General features: G+C 42.4%; 2 protein-coding genes and 1 non-coding gene across 4 annotated transcripts in view; 2 read left to right on the top strand and 1 right to left on the bottom strand.

Annotated features, from left to right (window-relative positions):
- LOC119157187 (transmembrane 9 superfamily member 2-like) overlaps nt 1-4,880 on the bottom strand; it is a 33,534-nt gene extending 28,654 nt beyond the window's left edge. The window contains exons 1-5 of the mRNA XM_037407796.1: nt 4,599-4,880; nt 4,023-4,090; nt 2,629-2,722; nt 692-819; nt 344-473 (exon numbers count right to left, since the gene is read on the bottom strand). Of these exons, the coding sequence (XP_037263693.1) occupies nt 344-473; nt 692-819; nt 2,629-2,722; nt 4,023-4,090; nt 4,599-4,865 (687 nt within the window). The 5' untranslated portion in view covers nt 4,866-4,880. The remainder of the gene's footprint in view (nt 1-343; nt 474-691; nt 820-2,628; nt 2,723-4,022; nt 4,091-4,598) is intronic.
- Nucleotides 4,881-9,629: 4,749 nt separating this feature from the next.
- Nucleotides 9,630-20,440, top strand: RBMX (RNA binding motif protein X-linked). 2 transcript variants are annotated; one of them, XM_037407799.1, is made up of 9 exons: nt 9,630-9,740; nt 11,157-11,283; nt 11,480-11,586; nt 17,018-17,189; nt 18,304-18,420; nt 18,795-18,909; nt 19,023-19,148; nt 19,240-19,328; nt 19,830-20,440. In XM_037407799.1, the coding sequence occupies exons 2-9, from the start codon at nt 11,175-11,177 to the stop codon at nt 20,135-20,137; spliced, it is 1,143 nt and encodes a 380-aa protein (XP_037263696.1). In that variant the 5' UTR covers nt 9,630-9,740; nt 11,157-11,174; the 3' UTR covers nt 20,138-20,440. The 2 variants fall into 2 exon arrangements, with proteins under 2 accessions (XP_037263696.1, XP_037263695.1); XM_037407798.1 differs by having other exon boundaries at nt 19,225-19,328.
- On the top strand, nt 11,336-11,408 carry LOC119157589. Its single transcript, XR_005107588.1, has one exon. It is a non-coding gene; the product is annotated as a small nucleolar RNA SNORD61 (small nucleolar RNA).
- Nucleotides 20,441-23,389: the final 2,949 nt, after the last annotated feature.

Below are 23,389 nucleotides of genomic sequence, written 5' to 3'. Positions count from 1 at the left end.
AAAGTCTTGCATGCAAATACGACAAAGAATGAATAGGTACAAGGACGGATACACATGAAATTTCAGAACAACCCCCTCAATTTTCTAAGGCTTTTAGACACAAATACAGTTGGTTTACATCTCTACCTATATTGCTCAAAAGATATATGAACTTTTTTTTTTGGACAATCGTACCAGCAAGACACCGCATACAGAAGCAGCACTCCATGTTGTCAACGCCCATGTCTGAACATTAACCATGTTTACAAGGCTATCTGTTCTTTCTCAGGAAAAGAAAACTTAAAATTAAAATTGTAAATGAAATTATGTCTGCTATACTAACAAAAGAAATTCCACCACTTACATTTATAACACAAGCATCTTTAACTCTACCATCTGGAGTAACAAAACATCCTATCGGAAATCCTGGATTACAGTACTTTTGTCCATCTTCCACATCATAGCACCACGTTACAGGCATGTTATCGATAATCCTAGACAGAAATCATCAAAGAACACGTCCTCAGCAAGGGATGCACCTTATTTCACATTGATATTTAACATTCATGTAACACACAGTTTTCAGTACTGCCCACAAGATGCACAGTAGAGGACAACTATCACATTGAAGGAAGAAAGCAACCACTTAGAACATAAATAACAATGTAAAAAAGCAGCAAAAAACCCCACCAATCTCAAGCACACAGCTTACCAGTGATGCTGATAATTCAACTGCATTCCTTTCTTCAAAAAAGCCAGTTTGCTTTTATCCGCACTGTTTCCTGGGTCATATGATCTTGTGCAAACTTTCTTGCATGTTTCTTGCTTTTTGAAAGTGAACTGATTAAAAAAACACACAAAAACAGTAATTTCAGTTTTGCTTCAAAAATCCAAAGAGGATTTTTTTTAAGTAAAGCTGACTTTTTTGAGATACTTCACTTCCTTGCTATTAGAAGTTTCTAAAGCCAGAATTTCCCATATAACAGTTTTAACTTAAATGTCAAGATTTATGTATATCCAGCACCAGTAATCCCCTTGAATATTGCTCAAATTAATTCTCTTCAGATAAATTCTAGCCCAGATAAACCTTGAGGACTGTGCAACCTGCCCAAGGTGGACCTGCTTTAGCAGGGGGTTGAACTACATAATTTCCAGAGGTCCCTTCCAACCCTGACCATTCTGTGGTTCAGTGACTGAAACTTAAAAATTAGTAAAAAGTTTTTTTTTTCTTTTACCATTTTATTTTTGTAATTTCATCATCTGCTAAAACAGGATTAACTACACCCTTTTTGAATGTTTCACATTAATTTTAACTGCGTTTCCCCACCATGACTAAGTTATTAGACAAGGCTGCCAAAAATGCAACAAGTTGCACAGGATCTAAAGTCCGAGTGCAGACACCACCTAACACAAATGTGCTCGCATCTGTGTATCAGACTTCTAGTCTAACCCAGTTAGGATTTACCTGTTTGTGAGCTAACATACTTAAAATGTGACTTAAAATTCTAACATTATCAAGGCCTAAGTGCTAACCAGTAACAGCAATTTCTAATTCCTGCAGCATGCAGCCATTTCAAACAAGTGATTGTTATAATAATCTGTTCCATGGGTATCCAGCCCAAATGGTCCATCATGCTACATATTCAAAAGCTTCTTGTGGCCAGCAGCCATAAGACTTAAAATTACATTAGCTCAGAGCTTCAAAGAAAAAGAGACTTCTAGGAACAGTTTACACAAGGGAAGAGGCATCACCTCCTTAACAGTCCTATGAAAAGATGTGACTAGGTCCCTAATGGCTGAGCTGCAGTAGACTCATAAATTCTACTGCCTCTTTTTCTCACAGGTATTTGGATTATCTAGCAACCCATGCATACAAACACAGCCCAGTTTCCAGTTTCACCATCAAATCCCAGTCTGGAAACTGCTTTTGAAAAGCACATAGCTTTCAAGCATTAAGAGCCAGCATCTGACCATATCTCTTTACTGCTAATAATTTTCCCAAGCTGATTGTACAGCTTTTTTAGAGACGCTCCATTTGGTCATTGCTAATGCAGGGCATGAGACAGAAAATTATTACATACCTAATCTACAAAACACGTCCATATATTTATTTTACAGATTTCAAGTGACATGCATCAACAATGAAAATTTGGCTTTAGGCAACAGGTACTAAGTGTGTACAAACAGGGAAAAGCTGAAACTGAGCCCCAAATTCCACCTCCTACTCCAGAAGTTGCCCAATAGTACAACCAAGCATATGAAACAATTCTTGAACCACCAGTCACAGCCTCCAACATTACATTTTAAAAAATAATGACTTCAGATCACCTAACACACTATACAACCTGTACACAGCTGTTAAAGAATTGCTTAAGTTATAGTTTCTGAACTTCTCTATGGCAGAGGAACAGGAAAGAACAGCGATTACTGGCTCAGCTTCCTAACTCTAATTAGCCACCCTAAGATGCCTTTGGGGTGGTTGGTGGGAGGGGTTTTGTTTTTATTACATAAACACTATAAGGCTGATATTGAAAAAAGTAAAAAAAAAAATATCACACAATCATCAAATATTCAGCTATGTCTGTATTACAGTCATTAAAATGACAGTTATCAAATTTAAACAAGATCAACTTCAAGGGATACAATAACCTTATATGGAGATGATGCTATTCTCTCCCCAAACAGCACTTGTCCAAGATTTTCTGATGGCCTCTTTTCTTCTGTATCTTGACAGAAGTCAAATCTGGAAAGAAGTGGAAAACATTACCTTTGATTTTTAATTGACATACAAGTCTAAAGATGAGCCTAAAACAATTTCTTGAGTTATGCCTTTAACATGGCAGTTTTCATGCTTCTTTTGGCAGGTCAGATACTGTTAGTAAAAATTTGAGTGCCTTTGCAAAGAAATTTGGCATATATTACACAGAAATATATCTGCTTTGATATCTCTTTCAACCAAGATGTATCACAGCTGAAGTATCTTTAACAAAAGGTATAATGCTTGGTACAAGCACCCTTTTCAAATGGCAATCTAAAACAACAGAATGTTCCATAGTAGGAAAAAAGAAGACTATGCTACAGCCTGTCCATTTCACTTGCTAAAAGGTTTCAGAAAAACAACCGCAATCCTATCTTAAAGGAGTCTTTACAAATAGTATTTAACCAGAAATATGTTCCAAACAAGGGAAGCACTTTTAATATTGATGTGCCACAGTGCCAAACACCATTCAGCAGTTCTTTTCAACTACATACAGTCTGAAACAGCTGAATATGGGAGAGAGAACATGCCTCCTATTCTGGATATTCATTATTCAAATGTGAGTAGTAGTAGGTTGGGAGGTGCGGGGGTGGGAACCACTTATAAGTACTTTTGCTCCTTAAGTGGCCCTAAATTCATTGGCTTCCATAAAGCTGAATTAAAATAGAGACAAAATCGGCTTTTTGAGCTAGTCTCTGATCTTGCTGCTACTGTTGCACTGCACAGGATAAGACGTATACCACCTACATTTTTCTCTTTTCTGTATGCCCAAGAGCAAGAGTGCAAATCATGTTGTGTATCATTGCTTTGTAGGCCTATAAATATCTGAAAAAGCAGATAATAGTTTTCACAGACAAAAATCAAAACAAAAAACAATTAGACACAGAGCTTTGGTGGAAAAAGGAAAAAAAATAACAGTAACTCTTCTTCCAATTTCTTTTAGTTGCCAGAAACAAAGAACACAAAGCTCCTGTCTTCCCAGATTTGACTAACAGGAAGAATTTTCAACACTAATTCTAGTACTGGGCTCAAAAATACGCACCCATCAGAAACCCAGCAGCCTTGCCTTTAACAATAACAGAGGACGGTCAGGAGGCACAGGTGTGGCCTTCATCCACTCCACACCCATGTATTTTGTTCCTGCCACCAAGCGCTGGATTTACTCTTCCACCCCTACATCCAAAACACTGCTTGCAAGAAACATGCGTGCTGTATCAGGAGTTTCACTGCTGCACAGAGAACAGACTTTCCAAACGCTTCTGGAAGCCTGTTGCAACGTACTTACGCATCGTACTCGTAGGGCAGGACAGATTCAACCGAGTCCAGTCTGTTCACGAAGAGCTCGATTAACGACTGAAACAAGGAAGGGCAGGAGGAGGAAGAAGTATGAAAATACAGGCTTGTGAAAACACACGCGTGGCCGACGCCAAAGGCATAGCCAGCTGGCAAGTGCCTTTGCAAGTTCCGAGGCTATTCCACGGCGGAGTTACCACAGACCCGTGACAGGCCCCGGCCGCCGCGGCGGCGCTGGGCCGCGCCACAGCCGCCCTCCCCCGCCAGCCCCGCCGCCGCGGGGGGCGCAGCAGCGGCCAGCGACCCTCCCGGCGCTCAACGGAAAGCTCAGCGGGAAAAGGGAAAGCTTTCACCCGAAAAAAACACGGGGTGAAAGACGGAAAAGGGCGCTAGGGGTGGCTGGGCTCCCAGAGCGAAGGCTGCCGCCTGAGGGAGAACGCGCGGGCCCGCAGGCGGCAGGGCGGGGGGTACCCGGCGGTGCCCTCTCGCCGCGGGACGGGCCCGCTCCGGGCTTCCGCGACTGGGCGGGGGGGGCGCCCGAGCGGGGCCCTCCCATGAGGGCTCTCACCTTGCAGCCCTCGCTCTCCTCGCCCTCCTCACAGAAGCTGACGGGTGCCAAGCCGGGCAGGTAGAAGGCGGCGCAGAGAGGTGCCACCAGCAGCAGTCCGGCCGCCAGCAGCCTCATCTTCCAGCCTGAAGGAACCAAGGCACCATGAGCCGAGACCGCAGCCCCGAGCGCCCCGGCCAGCGCCTTGCGGAGGCCAGTAGCGGCAGCGTCACATCGCGTTGGGGCCACGGCGCCTGCGCGGTGAGGCGGTGAGGCGCTGGGCGCCATCTTGAGGCAGGGCACGCTGAGGCACGTCGGTTGTTTCCCTCACGGAGGCCGCCGTTGGCTTCGGGACGTTTGGGCGGGCTGTCGCCTCTGTCTCGCTGAGCAAGTGATTTCCCTTCTTGCCTTACACGCTCACCTCAGCCTTTTTTCCCCAAGTCCCCTGCAGTGACTTGTACCAGAACCTCTTGTCAGGTTTTAGCTTCCGGCGAAGCAGAGGAAGACTCAAATGGGATTTTACCAGCTGAGAAAATTAGGGGTGGAAATCCAAGATTTTGTATTGCAACCTTTATCTGCAATCCTGCAATTTTTAAGAATTTTATTTGATTAGTTTTTTGATGCCTGGTTCAGCAGCTTGTGATGTTTGCAGCCGACAACAGCAGGATGCGCACCAGCTCCCAGTGTCCCGTGGCTCCTTGCTACAGCACAGCCACTATGGTGCCACAAACCTGATGCCAAGCTCCAGGCCTGCTCGTTCAGGTGGCAATGGTAGGATCAGCACTCTGGGACAGCTGCAAAACCCGTCTGAGAAGCTGGGTAGATACAAATGACAGGTACGAGCTGAGCTCCGTTCTACCATGGCAAGACAGATACTACTGTCTAAGACATGGCTCTAATGGCATTGCTGTCGGTACTGGGTAGACACCACCTCCACCATCTTCTCTGTATTTCCTGTTTAGGCAAGCTGTTGCCACTCAGGTTTCCAACCTGTGACATTATGTTTGCATTACTCCTGAAAAACCTTCAGGTCCAACAATTTTACTCAACTCGTCAATCAGTAGTGAGTTGCTCTTACCATAGGACAGCACCAGGCAAAAGGGGAAAGACTAAAAGGTTTATAATAATTGTTTTGCCTGTGTCTTTTCAGCTGAGCCTGGAAAGCTGTAGTTATTTCAGGCAGCTCCAGCTATGTCTTAGTGACCTGTGGTCCACCTTCTATTGCTAAACCAAAAGGGACCACAATTAGATCCCAAACAAGTGATTTGGGAGAAGCACATGAGGGAGTTCCAGTATAGAAATGGCTAACAAAGTCACTGTCAGAAACAATTACTTTGTGCTGCCCTCATCCGCTCTAGTCTGAGTTTTACAGAGGAAAAATGCTGAATTTCTATAAATACTTACCAACTGACAGCTGCCTAGTAAATTGCTCTTTGTCATGACAGTATCAAACTGATCTTTTCAGTTATTAGAGCTGGACTGTATCTCTAGAGGAAATTACATTCCCTTTTTTATTCATTCTGAATGAGTCTTATGTGATCAGATTATTTATGTATTTATTAGTCCTCATCCCCCAGCTCTCCTGAACCCTTTATCCAGTTTAAAGCCAAAGCATGATGAAGTTGGTAAAAGGCCAACATGGTTGATGAAAAGTTGCAGCATTGTACAAGGGAGATCCAGAGTACTGCCCGCTGTGTGAACAAGTTTGTAGTGTACATTCAACTACATTGTTGAACATCATAGGATTTATTCAGGAGTGTGACATTTTAGGTGAAAGATAGCACAAAAATTCATAAAATATTACCCTCATGGAATGTTGTCCACCTCTCCCATCTAGTGGGCTCATTTTTATGGTTATCACTGAAAAGGTACGAAGGGATCAGTTTATATGTATTGGGTTTGTAAGTAACATACTTAATTGCATTTCTTCTACTTTAAAAAATGTAAGGAAAATTTTCTAAGCTATGATAATGCAAGGGCAAGTATATCTGTGCTAGTTAGATAGCAACTGTCTTCTCTGTAAAGGTTGGTAGAGTTTTCCTGGTCTCTGTTTCCCCAGTTATCCAATCTAAGTCTGTTCCCTATTCTGTAGGGACCAGTACTCAGACCTCAGAAAATTCAAAGTTGAGAGATCATTTGTGAAAGAAACTGTTATAGCTCTTCAGCCTTGAACTTCTTACTGAATGAAGCATAAGGATTAGTTTCTATTCAGACTGCAGTTTGTTCCCTGAATATTTCTATAGTTTTTCTATAAAAATTCAAATGTACAAAAAAAAAGGGGGGGGGGGGGAAGAGGAGAGGGAAGAATTAAAAGAATTATATAATCTCCATTCTAGGACAAAAAAATCTGTCTCACTAAACCTGGAGCAAGATCGTACTTAAACTATGTAGTAGAATAGATTAAAATACTGTTCCATTTTGCAATGGAAGTAAGGTTTTGATAAGAAGCATGATGAAGATACCTTTTAGGACAAAGGATAGAAAAATTTGTTCCTAAAACAATTATAGCAGTTATGTTCAAATGCTGTTTCCAATGTAATTATGTTCATGCTAATCCCATCTAGCTACATGTACAGTACATATAAACAGAATGTTAATAAATCCTGGAGTTACCAATTTTACTCTTCTAAGCAGAGGAGGAAAAAGATACTTTTGTTTACATTTGCTTATCTTCCCAATTATTTGTGAGGCAGTCAGCAAATACGCTACTGTAGGTCATAGAAGCACACAGAGACTTCACACATAGATTCTGTCTATTTTTAGCATGTGTCTTACAGGACTAATAATTAGCTTTAGTCTTCACTATCCATTCCAGGGAGGCTCTAATGTTTAAATTCTGCTGTATTGAAACTAGAATTTGAACCTTTTTTTCATATGATAATTGGATGAGTATCTAGCTATGCCATTCTTTGGCAACTGCATTATTATCACGTGCAGTGCCCTCCCACTTCATTACCCAAGGTCATCTTTCCCTTTTCCCATGCACTGTAACAGCATCCAGTAACTCTTAGCATCTATGCAGGAAAGGTAATAATCTTTAACTATGTACTACAGTCTACAGAAGCATTTGAGAGCTACCTTCTTTTGTATTCTCAACAGATCTTTGAGGTAGTCTGAAGCAATGTTGCCTTCTGCTTTCCCTAACACAAAGAGCCGTTCAGTATCAGGATGAACAGAGGAGACGGAAAAACTGAAGATAAGCATGGAGTGTGATGTTCTCTTGCCAGAATGCAACAATTTTGCAGCTCTGCCACTGTAACGGCATTGGGCAATAGCAGTAGAGTCTGTAGATTATTCTGTGGCATCTCTCAGAAATAAAAGTCTGTAGAATACCACAAGGGAGAACAGAAATCACAGAGAAGTTGAGCAATGTCCATCCCATGCATTAAGTGGATAGGGTAATATGCTGGTGAACCATATTCTTTGTCTCCTGTGACTTGCAAGACAACACGGCCTAGGGAACTACACAGTTGCTGTTTGCTTCAACCCCACGCATACCATCCTACACACCCCCCGTGCAGCTGGTACAAACAGCAGTGTTGGAAGGAGTCGAGGGCAGTAGATACATGTGGGAGAGGCAGCGTTTTTTTCTTCTTAGTGCCCTGCAGGTTCGTTGTAGAGCCTGTTAGCCCTAGGGACTTCTCAGTAACAACATGCTATGGTGTCTGGAAGGACATGCATCTGTGTATGTACAAGCAACAGACTGAATAGGTACCAGGCTCCGCTGCCTACTGTCCAGCATGAATATCCTTTGAAAAGCCCTAGGAAAAAATACCTGTTAACCTGCCACGGCTGATGCTGGTGCAGCACAGGAACATGGAGTGGCTCTGGGAACCAGCTCCTCAGACATGACAGGCATCCCTCAGCACCACAAACCCCCAAGAATGTGCAGGGACTGGCCTTTGGCATCCTATTACTCAAACCTGGAATCAGGGGATTCACTTGAAGTTCTAAGTCCTCTGGTCAATCCTAGTGGGATTTCACCATTGGAACAAGGTGTATTAAATAATCTACCTGTGATACATCTTGGCACTGTTCCCTCACTGCACAAGGATGAGTCAGGAGCTATATGAAATCCCCAAACATTCAACAATTCCTTAGCTTTTGCATCTTCTAGAGATCAACTCTAAGGGTCCTTCTTCAACGAGTGGGAATAGCTGTTATTTACAGGCCCTGGCTGCCAGTTTTCAGTGACCAAGCTACCATGCTTCTGGAATTTTGATAAAATGTAATGAATGGAGACAGACAGACTTGCAAAATAGCTGTCCTGTTGAAAAAGGACACAGGATACAAGATCAATTTCCCTTTTGTTTTGCCACTTAGTTTTTAAGAAGCCTACAGGAAAATTAGATTTTAGATTAAATCTAATGCTTTTAGATTAAATCAAAAGACTAGGTGGTGACTAGAGTGGGTGACTCGAAGAAAACAGGCCTCATTGACGGATCAATACCTGTTTAGATCATCTACAAGTTCAAATCATGAAAGCTTGGCCAATTTTTGTATGTACAGATTTCCTCCTAACTTTCCAGCTATCAGGTTTAGCCAGCAAAAGAAAATGGCCACGAACTTCAGATATAATTAAGAAATGGAGTTAGTTGCACCAGTGCAAAACTTGGCGCTATGGACAACATATTTCATTTTAAACCGCGCTTACTGTAGTTTACTGTAAGTCTCCAAGGAAGGGGTATTGACATGCACAGCTATTAATTCAACTAACGACAACCACTTTTAAGATTGTTTTAACACAGGCACGTCCCCAACGTTAAAGTGACGCTACGGCGAGCGATTGTGCTCGCAGAGCCGTGATGCAGCCACCCCCCGGGCACCCCGCTCAGCAGCGCGGCGCGCCCGCCCCCGAGGAGCCGGCAGACAAAGGGCCGCGCTGCCCGCCTTTCCTAGCCGGGAGGGTCAACCCGTGCTCCGCCATGGCGGCTCCCGCTCCCGGCCGCCGCACACCCCGGCCCGGCCCCACGCAGACCCCGGAGCGGCCGCTGCCGCAGCCGCGGGCGGGCCGAACCGGCCCCGGGGGACCCCGGCCTCCCCCTGCCGGGCCCGCCGCCGCGTGCATCCGGGGCTCCAGCCGGCAGGTGACGTCAGCGCTATAAAGGCCTGCAGCGCCTTTGTTCGCTCTCATTGCGCAGTTGCAGTTCGGTGTGCGCGGAGGTGAGTGCCGCCGGGCGAGCCGGGCCGGGCCCGGGGGCTCTGGGGAGCGGGAAGCGGCGCCCTGCGCGGCGGGAGCGGGCAGCGGAACGTGGCGGCGCGGCGGAGGGCCCGGGCGCTGGGCGGGGGAGATGCGTTCCGGGCGCCCGCCGCTGCGGGCCCCAAGCGAGGCGCGGCGGAGCCGGGCCGGCCTCCCTGTCCGCCTGTCCCTGCGTGGGGTGGAGGGAGCGGTGCGGCTGCGGCGGGGCGAGCGGGGGGTCCCAGCCGCGTGAGGCGCGGTGGCCGCCATTTTAGGTGCGGAGGTTTCTGCGCGAGGTCCCGCCGCGTGGGCCCCCGCATCCCTGAGGAGGACGGCCGCCGCGCCTGGAGGGCCGGGCGGATGTGCAAAGCGGGGTTGAGGTGTGCGGCCGGCTTGGCGCCGAGGCGGTCCGTCGGCGCCGGGAGGGAGAGGAGGCCCTGCCAAAGGTGGCCGCCATTTTGTGGAGGTGTCTGGAGATCGCGGAGGGTCTGACGCCCCCCGCTCCCCCCGGCCCGCTGCGCGCCGTCGCGGGTAGAGCGGGGGCTGCCGCGCGCGCGCCGCAGGCTCCCGGTCGGGCCGGCCCCCGCCGCCTCCTGCGCCCCGGGGGGGGGGGGGGGGGGGGGGCGCTTTGTCCCCGCGCCCCTCGTGTGCGGGGGGGGGGGGAGGGCGCCGGCCCCCCTTGCGCGGCGCTGCGGGCTTCCCGCCATGGGGCTGGGAGCCGGCGGGTAACGTCTGTCCACAGGCGCTAGGCGGTTTGCCAGGCACTTTGAGGTTTTGCTTTGTCTTCGGCTGCTTTTTTATTTATTTTTTTTTCTCGGCCCTCCCACCTTGTATTAACCGTGGCCTTGCTTTGTAGAACTGCCGCGATGGTCTGGTGTCCGTTCGGGCTGACGTGTTGTGTAGGCAAGCGCTTCCTTGTAGTTTCGATGTACTGTAAATAATTTAAAGAATGACCTCGATTTGGAATGTTGGTCCAAGATAGCATTAAAGTTGATATTTTGGGTTTACCTTGACACATTAAGTACTTGTCTTGAAACATGATGGGGTTTAGAGGGAGTAAGTGCTAGGATTGCCATCAAGGGCAAAAAAATGGTAACCCTGAAAGACATTCACCAATACTGCTTGATTTTAACAAGAATTCTTACGGGTGCTTTGTTCCGCTTCTTAATCTATTTTCAGTAGGCTGTGTAATGTGAAGTAACTGAAGGCAGTAGTGCTTCTAGTTGCTTCAGTATAAAAATGTGAAGTTCTTAAAGTTCTTTGTACTTAATACCTTTTAATTGACATCTTTCTAAAAAAAAAATTGCATGTTTAAGAAAAGTAATTTATATTCCATGTGGTGGTATAGAAGTCTCTTGCAGGCTGATGTTTTGTTAATAATAACCTTATGCTTTTAATAGGTTATTTGCAGAATCAAAATGGTAGAAGCGGATCGTCCTGGGAAGCTGTTCATTGGGGGCCTGAACACAGAGACTAATGAAAAAGCCCTTGAGGCTGTATTTGGCAAATATGGACGCATTGTGGAAGGTAAAAAGAAAACTCTATTTCAAGATAATAAAAAACAAACAGCAGCAGCATGGCAGTGATGACTTTTTTGGCATTGATCGTGTGAAATGATGGTGCTTTCATGTCCTCTAAGAAGTTCTGAGCTTAAAAGGTTAAATAAAAGTTAAGTGTTGGCTGCCTAATTGCAGGAAAGGGTAATGTGGCTTTATTTCTGCAGTCCTTCTGATGAAAGACCGGGAAACCAACAAGTCCAGAGGATTTGCGTTTGTCACATTTGAGAGTCCAGCAGATGCAAAGGATGCTGCCAGAGATATGAATGGAAAGGTAGGAATTACGACCAGTTATATGTTGCTGTTGCTACTGACCAGCGGAATTGATCTTTGGGGTGAATTAACTAGTAATAAAAGTTTGGAAGACAGTGGGTTAGAAGGTCCTTGAGACAAGTTGTAACTTGAGATTTGGCAAAATGTGTCTTGTCTCCACAAAGCTGGAATCACTTTCTCCTGATTATGGATTTGACAGTAGAAAGTGAAGTCTGGTTGTCAGTCACACTTGTTTTTTTTAAATTGGTTATGGAGGGCTTTTTAGTAGTCAGCTCTTCATTGTTGGATGTCTCATACAATGTTTCTGTTTTATCGTATTTTAATGCAGTACTGTGTAAATTACACTTCAGGGAAGTGATTTGTCTGAAAACTAATGGTTCCCTTAACATGGGTTTAATGTGACTTCCCTACTGTACTGGAGCATTGATGTGCTATCTGGTAATCTGTAGATAACCTCCTACGTTTGTGAGTGGCATTGTCAATCCACTTGGCATGTATGAGGAGCATCTTGCCAGTTCATGTGAAACAGCTTCGCAGTTAGTAAATTTCTTGCTTATGTTCTGCAATGCAAGGATATGACTTTATGAGGGAATAAAAATGGAATACATATGTAATGTTTTCAGAAAGGAAAACTAGGAAGTGGGAGCAAAAGTTCTGAAATAATACCAGGAGTTTGTCAAAAGGATTGTAGGCTATTGAGATCTGTGTTCTGGCATGTGTTTGAAAAGCTAGGTGCAGGTTTTTTGCAATTTAATCATCAACAGCTGCATATCTTCATAGAAGTGCTGTCTCTTCAGGCAGTGAAAGCTGTCTCTTCTGGTCTTTTAATGCATAATCTGAGCAGTCAAGTTAAGGTCATGCTACAGTGGCCTATTTCTAAATAGTGTTTCTGAGATGCCATTCATGTAAGGTGAAGAAGCCTTTACTGTTTCTGGTTAATTAGCACTTGGGATTTTGATAGCTGTCATGTTAGTATAAGACATGGAAATGGAAGAAAAATGTCGTTTGTTGCAGTCAGTGAAGCATAACGAATACTTGCACATAAAATGAGCTTGCAGTAGTGTTCTCAGTGAACACAATTAGTAAATCTTGTATTATAGCAGGCTTTCAGCTGTGTGTACTTAGTTTCTGGGTGCATCAGGACAACCTCATGACAATTAGTATTACTTTCTTTGGAGACTTGCTTCCTTTTTAAACAAGTTTGTAGTTCTTGTAAAGGTAGAGTGACAAGTTGGATAATGTCCTTTCTGTACCAACCTAAACATCTTTAAAGGTACTCTTTCTGTTGAATTTCTCCATTGTGTGGTTTGCTACAGTTCTGAAGACTGACTTACTGTAGTTCTTAAACACTGATTTCCTCTGAAGTAGGCATTACACTGAACCCTCACATAAGGTAACTTCAAGCACCAACAACTAATTGGCAGACTGAAAGGAGTTCAGTCACTAATCCTAAGTGTTTGTGGAGTGCAGCTTTCAAATGAAAATACCTCTGAAAATAATTGCCAGCTGTTCTAAATCTTGAATGTTGTGGCATGTATTTGATCATATCGGAAACGTTCAGGAGGGTAATGTCTGGTAAAGTAGCTCAACGAGACTGAGGTAATGTCTGCGTTCTGGAATGCACAGTCTGCAGCACTGGCAAGAAATGCTAGAAAGTACTGCCTTGTGGATCATCATGCTCGTGGTTTCTGTTTTCAACACTACAAATCTCAAAGTTCCTTCATCTGCTTTGAAATTTGAACAGCAAATAGTGTATGAAAAGAATGCTATGTATAGCTCCAGTTCTATACTGGTCTAGCTTGGTTTGACCATGGATATGAAAGATGTGGAAGATGTTCATGAGGTAGTCTCTTGTCCTCGTCTTCAGAAAGCCTTCTGGACAAGTACTGCTTGTACCTTAGAAAGACTCTGTGTTCTAGATCTGAGGAGGAGTGACATTTGAGGCATGCTGTGGGAAGAGATCATAGTAATAAATCTGCACTTCGGAGTTTCTGTCCAGTTGGAAATAATGCATTGGAGCACTCGTGAATTTCAGGCACTTAAGAAGCAGCAGCAGCAGAAGTACAGTGCAGACAATAGTTCAAGCAGTCTGCAAAGAAGTTAGTTGACCTGTCTAGCCGGTGGAAGAGTTCTGCGTTGCCAGTGCATTGCTTGTTCTGTCATTCCAAAAGAATTCAAAGTTGCAGCCAGTAGAAGAGGCTGACTTAGATTCTGCAAGAGTGAATTTGCATTAGATTTTTTGCTTTGTAAGTGTGCATGAAAAAGTATATAAAATATTTTGCTCTTTCTGGGTGGGGTGAAGGAAGAAGGTTAATTATATTCCATTCTAAAATGGGACAAGCATGGACTCCTCTAAGCTTGCTTGTTGAAGATCCATTTCAGTCCTACAGAAAGAGGTCAGAAGATAATGATTTTTGGAGCGGGGGTGGAGATTTTTCACTTAAATTACTTTCTCTGCAGAACTGGATCAATGTTAGTATGTCTGAGCAGCACAGAAGAAATGTTTAAGTACTTTATCATAGCAAATTACTAGCCTTTAAGAACCTTAATTCATGGCAGTCATCAAGTCCACATCCTGATGTCATGGAGTGCACGTGCTTACCTGGACACAAGTGTTAATACTCCCAAGTCTATAATGGCCATTCTGTGCAGTAGGCTGTTCTCAAGATCTTTTGATTTTTTTTTAAGTCCTGAGGACAAAATGGCTAATGAAAGAGAGGATATGACCTTAGAGGAAACATCCAGGACAAGCCAAAGATTTAATTCCAGTGTAGACCTGCCAAGCCAGCTGGACTGTGTTAAAAGGTTGGCAGCAAATATTACAGTCCAGTCAACAGTCTATCTGTACTCAGCGCTGCAGAAGGTTGTTGTCCTCTAATCAACAGAATGTGTTCCCAGTTCTTTTGGTGAAGAAGAGATGCAATATGTAGAAGCTCAGCCTTAATAAGAAGTGATCTTCAGTTCTTGAATATATTTGGTGAAAGGAAGCCCATTTGATGTGTTGGTCAAAGAACATGCAGAAATGGAGTTACTGCAGCATCAACAGTAAAAGATCCATTGGAGAGGAAAGCCCTATGTGGTGTTAGGTTGCAGATCCATGCAAGTTTCTGTAACAGTTTCTTCGAAGTACTTTATTTCTGCCCTACTCCGAAAACTTTCCAAATTTCATTCATCAATTTTGTTGGAATGTGGAATAGTTTGCAGGACAGTTCTCTGATTCTGTTTGGTTAAGGTTCCCTGGTTCACACTAAAAAGCTGTATAGATTGTTCATTCCACATACAGGAGTCTTTATGATTGCCAATCTATTATCCTTAAATGACTTGACTTCAAATTATTTCCTGCTTTGTAGCACCAAGGTGATTCCCACTTCATGGTGGCCATATCATACTAAAAATGCTACTGTAACACTCTGAATCAAGGTTCTAAACACCAATGAATGAATGTTTGTGTTGACAGCTGGTGTTTTGGGCTCTGAAAAAAAAATTCCTTATTCTGAGATGGCTTGTGTAAGTTTATCTGTTTGGTGAGATGAGAAGTTTCTTCTTTGAGCTAAAAACCTGTAACATGAGTTTTCCCCCTCTGCTTTAAAATAGGACAGACAAGTATTTTCTGATTTACAAAGGTAAATACTCATCTTGGACCTATTGAAAGGTCTTTTTGGACCTTGGGCATAGCTTTTTAAGACTGCTTGTATAAAGCAGTTTCAAAAGAAAACCATCTTTTGCCTGGGTAAGATAACGCAAGTGCAAGGCAGAAGGAAATAGGAGGAGAAATAATAAGGAAAACACTACCTCCTGCATAAAAAAAGGAAAGAACTTGGACCTAGCATCCAGGTTTTCAAAACCCAAGCCTAGCAGAAGGGGATGGTGTTTGGTGTCCAAACTTCAAACAAGCTGTCAAGAATACGCCATGCAATTGAGGATAGCAGTGGTCATGATGGTGAACCTTAGGGCTTCAGGCCCACTAATTATTCCTGTTTTGAGAAGGATGACTGAGGCAGATGAATGATGATGAATATGATACAAACTGAGAAGTTCCAGTGATTAGAGGTACTGATGCTCGCTCCAGGAATGTTTCAGATTGTCATGCCAAAAGGCTTTTTGAGGAACCTTCCATATGTTAATACATCTTTATTAAGTCAAAGCCAACAAGACTAATATGATTTTGCTAGTATTTTTTTTCCTCACAATGGATCGAGTTGGACCTGTGGGTATACACATAGTTTTTTCAGACAGTAGCTATAACTACATATGGTGGCAGAATACATAAGCTGCTGAAGTGGATGATTTCAGAAAGACCTAGTTTCAGTGAAGAGCAAGAAAGACTCAGTACCTCGGTAAAATACTGTCGGCAGTTCAGAGGAAGGGCATTACTAGCAGTTAAATTTCTGTTTGCTCATTGCAGCAAAATAGTGCAATAAACAACACTTTTTGCCTGTATAATTCATCAGTTGTTACAGCAGAGTTAAATATTTAACTGCTCAAAATGGCAAGTAAACTGTGCCTGGATAGATGTGCAGTAACTTAACTTGAGCAGAGCTTGTGATCTTGGCTTTGCTACAGTTACTAAATGTGTGGTATCTGAAAGAATATACAGAAATTTGATTAATTAGGTTGAGCTACTCAGGGTGTCTTAACCAGCTGCACATGTTTGAGGTATAATTGTTGGCTGCAGAGTTCCTGTTACTGCAGGTCCATGTTCCAGAAAAAGATTCTACTTTTTTTCCACCAAAAAACCCCACCACCAAAAAAACCCCACCACCAAACCCTATACAACAAAACCCCCAAACAAAAAGACCCCCAACCCTTAAACCACAAAGCACCTCCACTGTGGAAAAGCAAGTAATAGAGTAAATCGTGACAGTCACCTTTTTTGAAAACCCAGCTTGAAACAGTAGGAAGGAGGGGTGAATTACCATACTCAGTCTCCTTTATAGATGCTGAAATTCTAAATACTTCAGTGATCACCGTTTTATGAGGACATCAAGAGAATGTACTAAACGGCCTCCCCATTGCCAGAAATCCCAACTGAAGCTAAGATATCTTCAGCTTAATCCTGTAACTACTGGTGCGGTCCTAGTTTGGTACAAAAGTCCGTGGCAATTGAAAAGTAAATTGGAGATCATAAATCGTGTTTCATTTACAGAATAAATGACATGGGGCTGCCGTAATCATTGGACGCTTGTGTTTTCAGTGAAAGTCCTTTCTGATGCTGCTCTGTATTTTTTTTTTCGTCAATACCACAAGAATGAAGTACTGTAGAAATTAGGTCCAACATGCCGCTGAGTACATGGGGACTAATACTGAAGACTGAAATCAGTTCTAGAATTGCTCTAACTTTATAAAATGGAAGCCCTGTAATAGTGAAGCAAGAGGGGCTTAATTTAAATACAAACATGACTGAGCAGTAAGTAAAGCAGCTTCTTCTTTAGTCATTAGATGGGAAAGCAATTAAAGTGGAACAAGCAACCAAGCCATCCTTTGAAAGTGGTGGTAGGCGTGGGCCGCCACCCCCTCCACGAAGCAGAGGTCCTCCCAGGGGCCTTAGAGGTGGAAGAGGCGGAAGTGGCGCGAGAGGACCACCTTCAAGAGGGAGTCACTTGGGTATGTATTTACCTCTCTCATTATATACTTGGACAACATACAAGAGAATCCCATTGGAAGATCACAGTAATCCTACTGGAAAAAAAAAAAGCCAAACAGCTGAATAGTGCACTCCTTGTTCTTTGTTAAAATGATGAAATATGATCTCGGCAGTTTAGTCAAATTTTTGATTAGGCAAGTACTCCTTAAGAAAAGGCTTCCAAATATGAAGATTCCCTTCTACAACTAACACTCCACTTGACTTTTGGCTATGAAAGAAAAGCAATACTCCTGCCCTGCACGTGAGGAAGGAAGCTTTCTGGTATTTCAAGTTGAAAAAGTGATTCTCTTCCACCAGGGAAAGGGAACTGCCTTTCGTTCTTACTAGCAAGAGGTCTAAACTTACTAAATTCTAGGACTGATCCTTCCAGATTATAATGGGAGTTAGGGAAGCTAAGCCTTGTTGTTATAACATATTAGTGTGTTGAGTTGAAGCTTTCTGAAGTGGAAGAATAGTATACTACTTGATACTGGATATTTTTTAACTTAAGATATGTCTATTTATTCGGAGACTTTTCAGTATCAAAACAAAACTCTTGCTTAACAGAAAAAGCAAGCAGCACCTGAGGTATAACAGTAAAAGCTGTAATGCACAGAAAGAATTGCAAACTTGAAATAGTGAAAACTCGTGTCTTGAAGAGTCTGTGTAGTAGGTTCTGCAGACTCTCTAGTGCCTCTGTTACCTCTCTAGGATCTTCTCTAGTACATCTTCCCAGGTGGCTCTTGTCTTCCGAGAACAGTAACTTGTTGAGCATTTAAGCTGTGACTGATTACATGTGTCAGCTGTCTTTCTGTCTTGTGTCACGTGCTGTGGCTTTTGGATAAGTTCTAAAAGACAGTTCTTGACAGGAATTTAGGCTGTGGAAAGTTAACTTGGTGGGCTCTCAATTCTGCCAATAGCATCGAATAGTGACCAAAACACAAGAGAATGCTTTGAGGTCTTAATATTAGAGATGTCTTGTTGATCACATGGTGGTAATAACAAATAATGCCTAGGTTATTGCAGCTCAGGCTTTAGGGGTGTGCAGGTAAGTATCATAGAAATAAAAAGTTGGTTCATGGCTTACTCTTCTAGGGTCTTCTCGAGGGCCACTTCCTATGAAGAGAGGTCCACCTCCACGAAGTGGAGGCCCTCCACCTAAAAGATCTGCACCTTCAGGACCAGTGCGTAGCAGTAGTATGGGAGGAAGAGGTAAGGACTTGCTGAATTACTTCTGTTGCTTGGTCAGCTGTAGCACCTTAGTCTCTCTTCAGGAAGTGTTGCAAGTCATTGATTCTGACTTAAATGTGCTGTGGGGTAGTGTAGTGTAGCGTGGTGGGGTTTTTTTAATCTTATCAGTTCTTTTCATGCCTACCAATGTAATTTTGTAGCTGTGTGGAATTTGTGATTCAGTGAGGGTTCTTTCTAATGCTGCTTCAAAACAGTACAAGCAGAAACGTATTACAGATGTAGGCTGGAGGTAGTTTGAAATAGCTGTAAACAGTCTGATAATACTTCTTTGCCTTGAAGAGTCTGTGTGGCTAAATGGTAATTAATTTTAAAAACTTGGGACTGTTTCTCTTAAGCTCCTGTGTCTCGTGGAAGAGACAGTTACGGTGGTCCTCCACGCAGAGAACCAATGCCATCACGAAGAGATGTCTACATGTCTCCAAGAGATGATGGCTATAGCACTAAAGACGGGTAAATTATTTTTCTAATTTAGTTTGACTTTCTTTTTGTTCAGAAAAGGATGTTGATCCCTGATATTTTGAGGTGTGACGTATGGCTAACATACCAATTCTTGTTCTTTGTAGTTACTCAAGCAGAGATTATCCCAGTTCCAGGGATACACGGGACTACGCGCCACCTCCACGAGACTATGCATATCGTGATTATGGTCATTCCAGTTCACGTGACGAATACCCATCTAGGGGATATAGGTACCTACTATTGGATTTTTCTCTCTGTCACTTTATTCTTGCTGTGATCTCACTGATTTGTACTAAGTCTTAGTAGTCTTTCCTCTTACAGTGATCGTGATGGATATGGTGGTGGACGTGACAGAGACTACTCGGATCATCCAAGTGGAGGCTCCTACAGAGATTCATATGAGAGTTATGGTAAGAATCCATTTTGAGGATTATGTAGTAATCTGTACAGGTGTCATAAAATCTGACTTTTACTAGGTTGCTTATGTTCTAGGGGGAAGTGGCACACTTTTTTTCCCCTACAGTGAAAGTGCAGTTGTTGGTTATCATTTGATCATCTTGTTAAATAAGCTGTAAGCTAAAGAAGCAAAGTCTACAGTTCAGAATTGCAACTATCTCTGGAAAATAATGGCTGAGTTTCTTCTCTAAAATAACAAGCTGTTCTGCAATACCCAGTAAAGAGCCTGCCTGAATAAACACCGTCTTCATTCCTTCAGAGTCTTTAAATCCACTCACTGCCTGATATGCAGTCCTCACTTTAAATACCATAATGTGGCAGATTATATTAGAACATCTCAATACATACGAAAGAGTAGCAGTAAACATTTAAATACAGCAATTCTGTAAATTCAGGTTGAAATTGTTATATATAACTTATGGTGTTGCCATATTACCTGACCATTGACCCTGCAGGTAACTCACGTAGTGCTCCACCTGCACGAGGGCCCCCGCCATCTTATGGTGGAAGCAGTCGATATGATGATTACGGCAGCACTCGAGATGGATATGGAAGCCGAGAAAGTTACTCAAGCAGCAGAAGTGATGTCTACTCAAGTGGCCGTGATCGTGTTGGAAGACAAGACAGGGGTCTTCCCCCATCCATGGAAAGGGGCTATCCACCTCCTCGTGATTCTTACAGTAGTTCAAGCCGCGGAGCACCCAGAGGTGGTGGCCGTGGTGGAAGCAGATCCGATAGAGGTGGAGGCCGAAGCAGATACTAAAAACACTCTTAAACTTTTGGACCAAGACAGATTACTTCTCAAAAAAACGAAAAGTGGAAGTTGTTCTATCTTTACTACCAGAGAACTACTAAAAGGAAACGTTGTTTTTACCTTTTTTTATTGTTGCCTGTTAAGTTTTCCCCTCCATGACTTTTATGCTTTTGTGAGGAAAAGTTAAACCAATGTTTAATTTCATTTCAAAATTGTTAACATTTCTTTCAGAAAGCAGATGTTAAATGTATAAAACTTGAGCTGTGTACTAGTGTTGTAATTTTCAAAGTAAAGTTTCCCTGAAATGCCACACTTCCCATCTGATTTTCCTCATGAATGGAACAAGCAGTTCTTAAGATCTTCCACACAACATCCAGCCATCTAACGTGGAGATGGATTGTTCTACATGTTCAGCATCTCATTCTTTAACAGAGTATTGCTTGTGATGTGGAGGGTGGTGGGGATATTCCACACTAAGTACAGTTGTGCCTAGAATTTGAAGTCACAGTTTTCCCAGTACAAATTGCCTTCAGATCCTTGTGTAAAGAAAAATAGAGGATATCATTCAATTAACCTGAGAAAGCAAGTGGATAATACTATTTTCTGCCTTTCTACTGTTTCATGGGGAGTTTGAAAAGGTCTCCCCTTCCATAAATCATGTACATGTAAGTGAGCTACAGAATACTGTAAAAATAAAAAAAAAAAAAGAATTTGACCAATTCCATCAAAGAAGCTGCAAAACGATGCTTACTCATACTGTTTCAAATTTTTGCAACTCTGTAGTGTTTCACTTTTAAAGGAACATCTTTGATTCCAAAGGAGAAAATAAGATAAGCAAAGAAGTCTTTCTCTCCAACTTCTCAAAGGCTTATGGCTTCATAAAAACAAGTGAATCTTTCAGCATTCCACAGCTGATTTAAAGCATCAAATGCCTGTGAAACAGCAAAGATGGTAAGCAAAGCAAACTAGTTTTTCAGTCTAAGTCAAAATTGAACCAAGTTATCTTCCTCTAGTACAGTAAGACAAGCTGCACGTCATGGCAATGGAAGTGCTGTCTAGATTAAAAAAAAAAAAAAAGGAAAAGAAATACTCGAATACATTAGAAGTTCTCAAAATTCAACATTTCTTCTTGGATAAAAGCATTTATGGCACCTATTTTGAAACTAAAGACATTAATGCAGCTCACTGTAGACAGAATATTGCCAAGTAGGGTTGGGAGGGGGTATTTTGTGCCCAGTATCTTTCAGTGAAGATGCTTAAAGAGGCTGCATATGCTATATTTGAACAAAATTTAAGCCTTGTGAAATCAGGAATTGGTTTAGATTTGACAAATGTCAGCTCGGCTATGGGGAGTTTGAAGCGAGCCATTGCAAACTTGACGTTTAGTTGGATGCCTGACTCTGTTTAGTTTGACACTGCATTGCGGGGATACCTAGTACATGTGGCAGAACCTGTGGCAAGTTGTGACTCAGGTAAAGCCATGAAGTTCAAAAGATGCTCTTGAATATAGTAGACATGAAGACCTCCAACTAAAAACAAACCACAAACCCAAAAGCTTTGCACTACTGTTTAGTCCTCAGTAAATTTTGTCGTTCAACTTATGGATTTAACATGGCAGTGCACCATTGAAAAGGAATGAGAATCCATAAGCCATGCAACCTATCACTAAGCCATTCCAGTCCATTCCAAGGCAGTGAATCCTCCACCACTTTTAAAAGAGAAGTAGTAAAACTTGCAACAGAATAATCTGCAAACCCAAGCTTGTGACTTTTTTTGTTTTAAATGGGGGGGAAGCACTATAGGTTGACTCATGCTGTAAAATGTACTTTTCTCAATTAGTTGTATCTTCTCTTGATTGCAGGGTGATAACTTCTAGAAGATACTGCTGAAGTATAGTGCTGTGTCATCTGTTTTGATCGCAGAGATGGATGGTGCCTCTACCGATATGTAAGGTAAATATACTAGTGTAATAGCTGAAAGGAAGATTTCTGGAGGTTCTGTGTTCAGATATTTGGATGGGCATTGTTCATGGCTAAATAATATTTTCAACTTGTGTTTGAATTTTGGAGGAGGAGGTTTAAATAGGATTTTTAAGCCTGACAGGTTAGGAATGATGGTGAGCCCTGCAGAAACTGGTCCAGTTCGGGTATGGTTGAACATAAAATAAGATTAGAAATGGACTTGTAAATCACGCTGCAGAGAGTATTTAATCTTGTAAGACCAGACCATAAAAATCTGAATTGGAGTAATACAGCACAGTCAGTACAGATGTTAAATCACTCTTGTTAAGTGTGTGGAACATGCAGTTTAACGATTATAGTGATTATGATCTTCAATTAGGAATTAATCTCTACAGAGATCATTGGATTAAATTGCAGACCCCTGCAGGTGCTTCCAGAGTGGTTTAAAACTTTGTAGGTCAGCTGTGTTTTGTGACTTTGAAGCCTACCCTATTAAAATTGTTTTTCAAGTAGAGGTAGGAGCAACTGTCTTCAGACATTATGTGGAAGAGTGGTTGTCTCCCATTTCTCTGATAATTTGCCAGGGAAAAAGTGGTAATGGCCGTTATGCTAATACAGCTTTTTGGAAAACTTCTGTACTAAATAATTGTTACTAAAAAAAACCCCAACAACAAACCCAGGCTTATAATGTGTACAAAATGTGTGAAAATTTAGTAAAGTGTAAAGGATAAGGACAAATCCCTTTTCCAACGGAAGTTATTTAAGAAGTTTGTGTGTTTTTATGTAATTTTTAAATTAGTTTCCAAAGTACTTCGTAAATGCAAGAACATACTTTGCTGTTCGTTTCAGATACTGCTTTTGAGAATCGACTTTGAAATGATGACAGAAAAAAAGCTGTAGTTTGTACAGTGTTGTTCATCTGACACATGGTCACTGATTTCAGGGAATTTCCATCTTGTGTGAAGGCTAGGTTCTGTTGCATACTGTGTGATGTTTGTATTTTCAGTTGGCTTACAGTCGGTTCTTTGTGTCTCAGCAACTAAATAGCTCTGTGCAGCACCTTTGTCAGAATATGCCAGTAGTGTTTTGTAAATACTTCAGATAAATTGCTATTACCTTGATTAAGAAGAAAAAATGCACTTTTATTTCAGGATACTGGGTTGTATTTCAAATCAAGTACAGTAGAAGCACAAGTATTTTCTGTTCTGAGTCAAAGGAAGCATGTAGTTAAATAAAATAAAAACTGCTACCTGACACAGCTTTTTTTTTTTTTTTCTGTGACCTGGTAGAATTTCAACCA

This window comes from Falco rusticolus, chromosome 14 (genome assembly GCF_015220075.1).
Source record: "Falco rusticolus isolate bFalRus1 chromosome 14, bFalRus1.pri, whole genome shotgun sequence".
Lineage (NCBI taxonomy): Eukaryota > Metazoa > Chordata > Aves > Falconiformes > Falconidae > Falco > Falco rusticolus.
Note: the sequence above shows the minus strand (reverse complement) of the source record. Positions and strands in the feature narration are given on the sequence as shown.

Bases quoted from the DNA above. Each gene is read 5' to 3' on its own strand.
- RBMX (XM_037407798.1), top strand. From the start codon at position 11,175: ATGGTAGAAGCGGATCGTCCTGGGAAGCTGTTCATTGGGGGCCTGAAC. The intron at 11,284-11,479 runs GTAAAAAGAAAA...TTATTTCTGCAG, and splicing joins ATATGGACGCATTGTGGAAG to TCCTTCTGATGAAAGACCGG. The intron at 18,910-19,022 runs GTAAATTATTTT...TGTTCTTTGTAG, and splicing joins GGCTATAGCACTAAAGACGG to TTACTCAAGCAGAGATTATC.